General features: G+C 41.6%; 1 protein-coding gene across 2 annotated transcripts in view; it reads right to left on the bottom strand.

The window, feature by feature from the left end:
- Positions 1-4,363: 4,363 nt before the first annotated feature.
- LOC139415749 (enolase 3, (beta, muscle)) overlaps positions 4,364-11,961 on the bottom strand; it is an 18,487-nt gene continuing 10,889 nt past the window's right edge. Inside the window, exons 4-11 of one of the 2 annotated variants that reach the window (XM_071163826.1) lie at positions 11,545-11,673; positions 10,998-11,131; positions 9,275-9,497; positions 8,879-9,076; positions 8,689-8,765; positions 7,655-7,779; positions 7,231-7,398; positions 4,364-5,400 (exon numbers count right to left, since the gene is read on the bottom strand). In XM_071163826.1, coding sequence (XP_071019927.1) covers positions 5,331-5,400; positions 7,231-7,398; positions 7,655-7,779; positions 8,689-8,765; positions 8,879-9,076; positions 9,275-9,497; positions 10,998-11,131; positions 11,545-11,673 — 1,124 coding nt within the window. In that variant the 3' untranslated portion in view covers positions 4,364-5,330. Of the gene's footprint in view, positions 5,401-7,230; positions 7,399-7,654; positions 7,780-8,688; positions 8,817-8,878; positions 9,077-9,274; positions 9,498-10,997; positions 11,132-11,544; positions 11,674-11,961 lie in introns of both variants that reach the window. The other variant, XM_071163825.1, reaches the window with a different exon arrangement.

Genomic DNA, 11,961 nt, shown 5'->3' with positions numbered 1-11,961 from the left:
AGTATCTCTATTCCACTGCTCATTCCATCTCTACACCGCCCCTGTCCATATCAGACTTTTAACCTGCTCCTGCCATCTCTACACCGCCCCTGTCCATATCAGGCTTTTAGCCTATCATCTCTACATCTCTAGTGCTTGTTTAGCCAGTACATCAACATCCCCACTACTTAGTGCTTGTTTAGCCAGTACATGAACATCCCCAATACTTAGTGCTTGTTTAGCCAGTACATGATCATCCCCACTACTTAGTGGCTGTTTAGCCAGTACATCAACTGCCTTGTTCCCCTCCACATGGGTTGGGACCCAAGTATCTATTATCTCTATGGTTTTGTAGTATGTGATAAAGCAGGTCTCGTCTCCTTTGTGAGCTAAAGGACTGAAAACTCATCAACACTGCACATGACTCAGAGCAAATTTCTACACTGTCTGGCTTGACTTCCTCCACCCACTGCAAGGTCAATAGTATTAGTAGTAACAGTAGTAGTAGTAACAGTAGCAATAATAGTAGTAACAGTAGTAGTAGAATTAGCAGTAGCAATAGCAGTAGTAGTAGTAGTAACAGTAGTAGTAGTAGTAGTAGTAGTAACAATAGTAGTAGTAGTAACAGTAGTAGTAGTAGTAACAGTAGTAGTAGTAGTAACAGTAGTAGTAGTAGTAGTACCAGTAGTAGTAGTAGTAGTAGTAACAGTAGCAATAGTAGCAGTAGTACTAATAACAGTAGTAGTAGTAGTAACAGTAGCAATAGGGGATTTTCTGGGAATTCTTGGTGCCGGATTTTGCGACTACAGACAATTATAATAATATAGTTATTGGCGGGGAAAATCAATCATTTTAATAGCAGGACACCAAGGTTCGTATTTCAGCTTTGACACCGATAGACTAAAATAGATTTTAGATGTTAATTCATCTATTTGTATGTTTTGCCTGAAAAATATGGTCGCTAGTGTTTGTATAAGATACGAACTGAACGTTTAATATGTTGTTTAGATTGAATTGAAAAAAAATAAGTCGTTAAAAATAATGGCGAGACAATTTCGATGTAATACGCTATTTTGCCCAAAATGATCTGCTAGAATAATGTATTGAGATGGGAGTCGTATTTAAATAAATGTATCATAGAAGAGAAAGTCACCTAAACCGGGTTAAATGTAGGGAATAACGGAGAGATACGATACAGTTTTGTGCCACCAGGATGATATATTTTTTAATGAATGGACTGACATACGATAAATTTAGCACAGAACATGGTACGTTTAAATGTTAGGGTATAGAAAGTTGAGAAGTTTGGTTGGTTTTATTTTGTTGATATAATTTAAAGCAGAACTCAATCTGAATAGGGAATATATATTTTACAGAGGCAGGCTGACTGCGGCTTCGTTTTACGTTTACAACACCGTTCCTCAAATTTAAACAGAGAAAATGGGTTGTGGTATTTAGAGGGAAAATGCGTGCATTATAGCTTTGAGTTACTTTTCAGAAGTGGCTAAAAGTTCCAAATACATTTTTTTTTCAGCTCTAGGCTGAGCGCTTGTTGATGACATCACTCGCAAGGCACTTTTGTCGCCACGGAAATGATGTTGTGACTGGGGGTAACGGAGAAAATAGTTTGCTGATAAAAGTGTTTTGTTTATTTGGTTACTGGTTATGGTCTATTTTAGGGTTTGATTTAACTTAATTAAACATTGTATTCTGGTGTGTTTAAATAGGATTCCTTATTCCGGGACGGATGGAAGTTATCTAAAATATGTAAGTTGAAGGAGCCATTGGAGAATGCGTTTACATTTTTATTAAATATCTGGGATTAAATTACGGATTTCTTACACTGAGAAATGTACAACATTTGCGGCAGAGGGGAAAAGTAATACATTGGATAATAATGTTATCAGGTTAATTGTATCTAAGGGTAACATTGGATAATAATGTTATCAGGTTAATTGTATCTTAGGGAAGCATGTTCATTTAAGTAAACATATACATAGACGTTGTTTAAAATTTATGATTAATGATTTGAGTTAAAGGGGAATTATCATTAGGTTTAGTTTATAGTTCACTTTTGAGTTTCTGAATCGATGTAGCATAGTGAATGCTAGTTAGGAGTGTTGTGTTCTTCTGGGAAAATTGATGTTTAGGTGTCTCACTTTTAGATGTTTCCTGGGATTATAATCTTGGGGAGAGTGGGTGAGATTGAGGGAGTAAACGACCAAATTGAAAAAGACCTGGAAGTTTATTAAGTTGTTTATTCATTAAGGTTTGCAAATATATACACATAAAACATGTTAGGACTATTTGTTTTAGTGCAAAGGTATTTTAAAGAGGCACGCTCACATATGGAACTTTAAATTAATTTTAATGGAGTTTTAGTTTGGGGTTTAGAATTATTGTTTGAATCACTGAAGAGAAAGTGTTTCAGGATTCTGTTTTACAATATTAGCTGGGAAGTTTTTTGAATTGGCTATTATTGATTTGGTATTACAACAGAAAATAATCCTATTTATCATTGAGAATAAATAGGGGGAGATAAAACATGGTCCTTTGAGGTTTGGACAGGACACCGTATTAAGCCAAGAGGGCAGGAAATTACATAGAAAAATAAGTTTCAGTTCTTAGGGGTGATACATTACTGTAGATAAGGTATTCCACACTATGCAACATATATTAAATTCATGTTATTGTCAGATAGAATACTGAGGATCTCTGAAGGAAAGAGCTTATTAGTGTAGGAAGGATTTTGAATATGGTTAGCATTTGTTTCGGCTTTGTTTGACTATAAGGAGGTTTTTTAAATAGAATTACATTTAACAGGATATAGGACATCTGTGATGATTTAGGATTATTGTAAGGATTAAGATAGATTGATTAAGGAAATGTAAGGACTTTAGAGATTGCCACTCATAGACATGTTTTTTCTAAAATCAATGATTTTAGATAAAGTCAAATAGTGAGACGCTTAGTGGTATTTGAGAGATAGGAGAGAAAGGGGTTACTGTTTAAATCGGTAAATATATATATTTAAGAACATATATAAGTATCACAGATACTTCTTAAACTAGATAAGACACTTGACAGAGAATTGATACAGGATTGATATGAATGGATGCCCAAGGGAGAATTGGACATACATGATAATGTCAGAATATAAGGATAATTTACTAATCCTACCTAAGTCATTATTTAGGGTAGATAAGGTTGTTACCTGGGCAGAGCCAGGTATCAAAAGGGGGATGGGTAAGTTTGTGGTCTATTATAGGACACTTAGTGGCTTATTGGATAATAAACTGATAATAAATAAAACAAATTAGCTAACAAATAGGAATAGAAGTTAAAAATATAATCAGATAAAACATATGAGAAACTGTTTGTTAACCAAGCCTGTATGTCCAGGATTTTATGCATTACAGGTGAACTACAGGTGAAGTCACTCAATCCAGTCCCTGAGGCTTTTTGGGGGGACCATACCAAGGACTCCTGGTGACAGCTACATTCACCGGTGTGACTGTTTTAATTTTATGTGGCTGTTGTCTAATTCCCTGTGTACGAGGCCTTATTTCCAGGACTCTGGAGAAATCGATGACACAACAGATGGTGAGGTACCAGCCGATTCCAGGTTCTGACGCGTGGAGTGCTGAATGCATGTCTACAGAACAAGTGGACGAATCTGGATCCTTCATTTGCGGGGAATTTATATTTGATGAGACCATTTTTGATGTTTAGGGAGGTTAGGTTGTATCTTGTTTCAATATTAGACTGTTGTTTTATGAAGATGTTAACGAAAATCCTGATAAGAAGAGTTATGATTCTGATGTAGGCCTAAGAAACAGTCAGTGCGAATGCAAGTAGTGGGTTATGTTTAGGTGATGTTTTGATGACAAGAAATATCTCTAATAAAAATAGAAATGAATGAACTATATCGCCAGTCTGGCTAGAAGGCTTATCTTCACAAGCATGACCTTGACTTGGTCATATATTATCTTAATAGGGAGAGACGATGTGAGAACCATACAGCCTTTGTACTAGAACGGAGATGGCACGGGTTGGTACTGAAACTAATGACGTCATTTTAAGTTTATAACCTGTGGTAAAATGTGTAAGGAGCAGTACTCTCGTGAATAAAGGCTGCTGTTTGACTTTAAGACTGGGCTCTGTCCATTTTTATAAAATAAGGGTCATACAAACCCTTATGAATTGACAGAGTGTTTAATTTTAATTGGGTGTTAAAACATAGAGGAATTTAATTCCTACAACAAGAAGGTAGAAACTAGGGCCTGTAGGACCTGCCTTGTTGATAGTGCTGTTAAGAAACAGATCAGGGCTTTATTATGGACAGACTTCTCACCATCTTAACTGTTGTATCAATATGTTTTGACCATGTTATTTATTACAATCCAGGGTTACTCCAAGCAGTTTAGTCACCTCAACTTGTTAAATTCCCACATTTATTACAGGATTTAGTTGAGGTTTAGTGAATGATTTGCAAATAGGAGTGGAACTATCGTCCGCTATTATTCATTTTCCATCCAAGTTGTCAGACCCCGATGGCTTGTCATTGTTGATAGACACATTTTTTCATCTCTTCCACACTCACGTTACAGAATTTAAAATTACAATGCCAGTTCTTTCATAATTTGATACTCGGATGTGTCAGCGTGTGCTGCTGCCATGTCATGCTTAAGTTTGCCAATCTTGTGTGATGTTAAATATGAGCCACTATCGGTAACCACCGTCCGTTATACCCTCACAACTGTCACTTTAGTTTCCATTTCTTTCCTCTGATCCGGAGGGTCGCTAGCAAGTGGATCATATTTAATAGCATACTGTAGTGAGACATCTTGATGTACAGTACACCCCCTGGACAGGACACTAGTCTATCTACTGTTTCTATATTGAGACAACTTGATGTTCGGTAAATTGCTGTTGATAAGAGTGTTTGCTAAATATTCGATGTAAATGTAGTTGCTTTGTGAGATGGTGATAAAGTTCAGTTTGCGTTTGTTATATAAATGCAAGCTGGGCTTTGGCTCCAACTCAGGGTAGGTCCTCTGGCCCAGTGAGACACGGATGCCAGTCCGCGTAGATGAAAACAGAAAAGCCTTTCGGGTAAAACACCAGGGTAAATCCTTAATAGAAAGTCGCCATAAACAACCAATCAGAACAGGAGAACTTTACATTTTTTATTTGTTTTATTTCTCACATTACGTCAAAAAAGCCGCTTGTGATGGGAGAGGGTCGGAGGTCGAAGATTAAAAAAAACTTGACCCCTGACCCCAAGAGGGTAGACAGTCAGCTGTGATGGAAGGAAGAAGAAAGGCGTAGTTCAGGTCAGAGGTCAGGGTTTAGTTGATCTTGGGGTGGCGGTAGTCCTTGCCGGCGAACTTTGCCTTGTCTCCAAGCTCCTCCTCAATCCTGGAAGGGTCAAAGGTTAGGGATTAGAGGTCACAGTTTCAGTCGTGGAATCATAGATTCTAAAATGGCCATTGGCATCCTAACAATATGACAATAAAAAAATGTATCCATCTTGGTCAGGAAAACTTTCAATCTGGAAACAAGCAGTAAACATGTCGTCCCCCACAAATGATGCAGCACCTTGACAGCAATTGAAGCTTAAGCGGGACTTCAAAGTTCGGAAATGTCAGTTTTAGTTTAGCGCCCCCTTGTGCCAATCAGTGTAATTAGCTGGGTCTCTATAGCAAGACGCACCAGTCACCCAAGTTAGGTCAAAATTGGCCCAGTGGTGCCTGAGATATGGCGCGTGACTAACTTCCATAATAACGTACGAATGGAGAGAGATCCAACTCCATTGAGGGGGACACCTAGTCTAGTTGTACTGGTCAGGGTACAGTAGCTGTTGTCAGGGTTGGGGGTTATTTCCATTCAGGAAGTAAACTGAAATTCCAATTCTCTTTAAGGTTTTTCAATGAGGAAAATGTTGCATTCTAAATTGGGTTTACTTTCTGCATTCATTTGCATATTTCCATCAGGAACCGTCTTCTCTGTGAAGTTCGGGTACAACAATGCAATTTGCCATTGCATCAACGCAATTTTTTAAAACTTTGGCAAAGGGTCAAGTCTACAAAACTTAGTGCACTCTGTCCGTAACGATTGTAGTTTTGGGAACAGAAAACTGTATTGAGACTGAATGTTTAATTGATGAGAAAAAAATGTGCAATTTTCATCTAGCTACATCTTCCTCCTTCTCCCACTTCCCACTTCCTCCTTCTCCCACTTCCTGCCACTGAACTTCCTCTAATCACCATATTTGGAGTGGAAGTTCTAAACCGATTCTTCAGATGTACAGGACATTCTGAAAATATTCAGACCCCTCGACTTTCCACTTTGTTGTGTTACCCCCCCCCCATCAAGCGACACACAATACCCCATAATGACATCACAATACCCCATAGTGACATCACAATACCCCATAGTGACTAAAAAAACAGTGCTGCAGAGAACCTTCCAGAAGGACAACCATTTCCACAGAGGAACTCAGGAGCTCGGTCAGAGTGACCATCGGGTTCTTGATCACCTCCCTGACCAAGGCCCTTCTCCCCTGAAAGCTCAGTTTGGCCGGACGGCCAGCTCTAGGAAGAGTCTTGGTGGTTCCAAACTTCTTCCATTTAAGAATGATGGTTTTTGCTCTGACATAATCTGTCTAGGTGTGTGCCTTTCAAAATCATGTCCAATCAATTGAATTTACCACAGGTGGACTCCAATCAAGTTATAGAAACATCACAAGGATGATCAATGGAAGCAGGATGCACCTGAGCTCCATTTCGAGTCTAATCGCAAAGAGTCTGAATACTTATGTAAATAAAGTTTGTTGTTTATTAATACATTTGCAAAATTTTCTAAACACCTGTGTGTGGATTGTTGAGGGAAAAAACAATCTAATTGGTTTTAGAATAAGTCTAACGTAACAAAATGTGGAAAACCTGAATGCCCTGTATACATCATGTGAGACATCTGGCTCCTATCAGTGTTATGTCTGTCAGTCTACCATATATTAACCGAGGCAGTCTAACATAACACTATATATATATATTAACTGAGTCAGGGTGCAGTAACTAGTGTATTCCTGTAGGGGTCAGTCTACCATAAGGCTCCAGTATATTAACTGAGTCAGGGTGCAGTAACTAGTGTATTCCTGTAGGGGTCAGTCTACCATAAGGCTCCAGTATATTAACTGAGTCAGGGTGCAGTAGCTAGTGTATTCCTGTAGGGGTCATTATAACTAACCTCATCAGCTGGTTGTATTTGGCCAGACGTTCTGATCTACAGGGGGCCCCAGTCTTGATCTGTCCAGTGCAGAGTCCGACCACCAGGTCAGCGATGAAAGTATCCTCTGTCTCTCCGGAACGATGAGACACCATCACACCCCATCCGTTAGACTGAGCCAGTTTACACCTGTTATTCACCGAGAAGAGATGGTCAGGGGTGTATTCATTAACGCACACTATCAAAACTGTAGCAATGGGAAAAAAATAAGTGTTTGTTATTGGACTAATTTAGGTCCCTCCCCGTAACGGCTTGTTTGCTTCAGTGTGGTTCCTAGTGAATACATCCCAGGTCCTGTAATATAGCCCCTGTGGAGCAGCTCTGCCAGTGGGCCCCTGTAGCCTAGTCCCTGTGATGCAGCTCTGCAAGGGGGACCAATACTTACGCCTTGATGGACTCTGTGACGGAGCCGATCTGGTTGACCTTGAGGAGCAGGCAGTTACAGGCCTTCTTCTCCACAGCCTGCTGGATACGCTTGGGGTTGGTCACGGTCAGATCATCTCCCACCACCTGGAGAATAAAATACAGATTAACATCACAGTAACTAACAGTAATGCTTGGTCACGGTCAGATCACCCACCAGGGTTATACAGAACACACACAGAGAGTACACACAGAGAGCACACACAGAGAACACACACAGGGTTAACACACACAGAGAACACACACAGAGAACACACACAGAGAACACACAGGGTTAACACACACAGAGAACACACAGGGTTAACACACACAGAGAACACACAGGGTTAACACACAGAGAACACACAGGGTTAACACACAGAGAACACACAGGGTTAACACAGAGAACACACCGGGTTAACACAGAGAACACACAGGGTTAACACAGAGAACACACAGGGTTAACACAGAGAACACACAGGGTTAACACAGAGAACACACAGGGTTAACACAGAGAACACACAGGGTTAACACAGAGAACACACAGGGTTAACACACAGAACACACAGGGTTAACACACAGAACACACAAGGTTAACACACAGAGTTAACACACAGAACACACAGGGTTAACACACAGAACACACAGGGTTAACACACAGAACACACAGGGTTATTATACACGATATAGAGTTAACGCTTGGTTTGCAAACATTGCTAAAGACCCATTGTCCCTTTGTCATTATGGAGTATTGGGTGTTAGATTGAGGACATTTTTAATAAATCCATTTTAGAATATGGCTGCAACGTAACAAAATGTAGAAGTAGTCAATGGGTATGAATAGTTTCCGAATGCACTGTATGAATACAGAGAGGTCAGACCCCCTAGGCCGAGGGTCAGACCCCCTAGGCCGAGGGGTCAGACCCCCTAGGCCGAGGGGTCAGACCCCCTAGGCCGAGGGGTCAGACCCCCTAGGCATCGGTAGAGATAAACAGTGAACTAAACAACTGGACCCACCTGGATGTCGACAGCGGCGGTGAACTTTGACCATGCAGCCCAATCATCCTGATCGAAGGGATCCTCAATGGACTGGACTGGAGGAAGAGGAGAGGAGTTAGAGGGGAAGGGATCCTCAATGGACTGGACTGGAGAGGAGGATGAGGAGTTAGAGGGGAAGGGTGTATATACTGTGTGTTTCTCTACGCACCGGGATATCCCTTGATGAAGCTCTTGTACAGATCTCCCAGCTGATCCCCGGTGATGTACCTGGCAGGGTCGTCAGGTGACTTGAAGTCTAGGTCGTACTTTCCTGCCTTGTAGAACTCAGAGGCGGCCACGTCCATGCCGATGATGATCTTGTCTGGGTAGCCGGCCTTCTCAATGGCTGACTTCAGGAGCTCCAGAGCTGGAGGGAGAAGAAAGGGTTTTAAAAGTACCATGCACCAGGGGGCCCTAAGACCCTTAGGGACAGTCCCTGTGGCGTAGCTCCACCAGGGGGCCCTATAGTTGTAGTCCCTGTGACATAGCTCCACCAGGGGGCCCTAAGACCCTTAGGGATAGTCCCTGTGGCGCAGCTCCTCCAGGTTGCCCTATAAACTCTTACCCTCGTTGTTCTCCAGGATGTTGGGTGCGAAGCCGCCCTCATCTCCTACGTTGGTGGCATCCTTTCCGTACTTGGCCTTGATCACGTTCTTCAGGTTGTGGTAAACCTCAGCTCCGATCCTCATGGCCTCGTGGAAGTTGGACGCTCCGATGGGCAGGATCATGAACTCCTGCATGGCCAGCTTGTTACCAGCATGGCTACCACCGTTGATCACGTTGAAGGCCTGGAGAGAGGGAGGAGAGAGGGAGGAGAGAGGTGTAAAAGAAGAGGTTAGAGCTTGTTTATATTGGAGATTCTTCAAAGTAGCCACCTTTTACACACTCACTCGACCTCACGGCTTGGTTTTCGGTATGTTTTGGTGCCATTTCCCAGATCTCCACAATCATGTCGTCTCGGAACTCTGCAGACAATTCCTTCGACCTCATGGCTTGGTTTTTGCTCTGACATGCACTGTCAACTGTGGGATCTTAAATAGACAGGTGTGTGCCTTTCCAAATCATGTCCAATCAATTGAATTTACCACAAGTGGACTCCAATCAAGTTGTAGAAACATCTCAAGGATGATCAATGGAAACAGGAGCTACATTGAGTCTCAAGGCAAATGGTCTGAATACTTACGTAAATACGTTTTTGTTTTTTGTTTTTTTCATTATGGGCTATTGATTGAGGATATTTTTTGGGCTGCAACGTAGCAAAATGTGGAAAAAGTCATGGTTTGACTTTTTTTTTTTTTTTACACACTTCCTGTCGAATACTTCCTGTGTATATGAATATAAATAAACGCAGAAGTATGTTAACACCTTTACAATCAGTGGGTTCTATTTCAGACACCCGTTGCTGACAGGTGTATAAAATTGAGCACACAGCCATGCAATCTCCATAGACAAACATTGGCAGTAGAATGGCCTTACTGAAGAGCTCTGACTTAACGCGGCACCGTCATAGGATGCCACCTTTCCAACAAGTCAATTTGTCAAATTTCTGCCCTGCTAGAGATGCCCTGGTCAACTGTAAGTGCTGTTATTGTGAAGTGGAAACGTCTCGGAGCAACAACGCCTGAGCAGCAAAGTGGTAGGCCACACAAGATCAGAACAGGACCGTTGAGTGTTGAAGGGTGTAAAATCGTCTGTCCTCGGTTGCAACACCCACTACTGAGTTCCAAACTGCCTCTGGATGCAACATCATCACAATAACTGTTTGTCTGGAGCTTCATGAAATGGGTTTCCGTGGCCGAGCAGCTGCACACAAGCCTAAGATCACCATGCTCAATGCCAAGCATCGGGTGGAGTGGTGTAAAGCCTGACCTCAACTCCATCGAACACCTTCGGGATGAATTGAAACGCCGACTGTGAGCCAGGCCTAAACGCCCCCAACATCAGTACCCGACCTCACTAATGCTCTTGTCGCTGAATGGAATCTAGCCCCCACATCTGGTGGAAAGCCTTCCCAGAATAGAGGAGGCTGTTATAGCAGCAAAGGGGGACCAACTCCATATTAATGGCCATGATTTTGGAATGAGATGTTGGACAAGCAGGTGTCCACATACTTTTGGTCATGTAGTGTAGGTAGATGATGGGTCAGGGTTAAATCTGTACTCATGGGGCAGGGTGATGTCCTGCTTATATTATATAGGTAGGTATGTGATGGGGCAGGGTGATGTCCTGGTTATACAGATAGGTATGATGGGGCAGGGGTCAGGGTTAAAGGTTAAACCTGTACTCACGGGGCAGGGTAGGATGACGTCCTTGTGTCCGGCCAGGTCAGCGATGTGTCGGTACAGGGGCACTCCCTTCTCTGCTGCTCCTGCCTTGCAGACCGCCAGAGACACGCCCAGGATGGCATTGGCTCCAAACTTAGCTACAAGCCAAGAGATTTAAACAGTGATTCTCTCTCCTCCAGTTGTAAAGTATGTTGCAGCTTATTCAAGGGAGCATGGACATATTTGCCAGAGATGACTTAGTAGGAAATGATCTAACTTTCAATGTTAATCAAGTGAATTAAAGGAATCAAGTGAATTAAAGGAATCAAGTGAATTACAGGAATCAAGTGAATTAAAGGAATCAAGTGAATTAAAGGAATCAAGTGAATTACAGGAATCAAGTGAATTACAGGAATCAAGTGAATTACAGGAATCAAGTGAATTAAAGGAATCAAGTGAATTAAAGGAATCAAGTGAATTAAAGGAATCAAGTGAATTAAAGGAATCAAGTGAATTAAAGGAATCAAGTGAATTAAAGGAATCAAGTGAATTAAGAGGATGAGCGACGTACATTTGTTCTCAGTTCCGTCCAACTCCAGCATGAATTTGTCAATCTTCTCCTGGTCAACAACGCTGAACTTCTGCTCAATCAGTTTGGCGGCGATGTCCTTGTTCACATGATCCACCGCCTTAACGGTACCTTTAGAGATAGTAAGAATGATTTGATATTTAGAGAGGGGCCTTCATGGAACACAACACTGTCAGACCAGACCTAACGATCACAGAGACACTGGAGATCTCCTTTCTATACATTGGTCTCATCTGTGACAGCAGCTCCATTTTAAAGTAGTCCATTTCTATGCATGTGGGCAGTTCATAAATAAATGGAAAAAGGTACCACCTAATGTGCTGGAGTAACTATACTCTTAGCAGGGAAGGTTGTAGTACTAGTAACAGTAGTAGTAAGGCAGCCCCCTTAGTAGTAGTG

This window comes from Oncorhynchus clarkii, chromosome 9 (genome assembly GCF_045791955.1).
Source record: "Oncorhynchus clarkii lewisi isolate Uvic-CL-2024 chromosome 9, UVic_Ocla_1.0, whole genome shotgun sequence".
Taxonomy (NCBI): domain Eukaryota; kingdom Metazoa; phylum Chordata; class Actinopteri; order Salmoniformes; family Salmonidae; genus Oncorhynchus; species Oncorhynchus clarkii.
The sequence above is the reverse complement of the archived record's forward strand: the minus strand, read 5'-3'. Positions and strand labels throughout refer to the sequence as shown.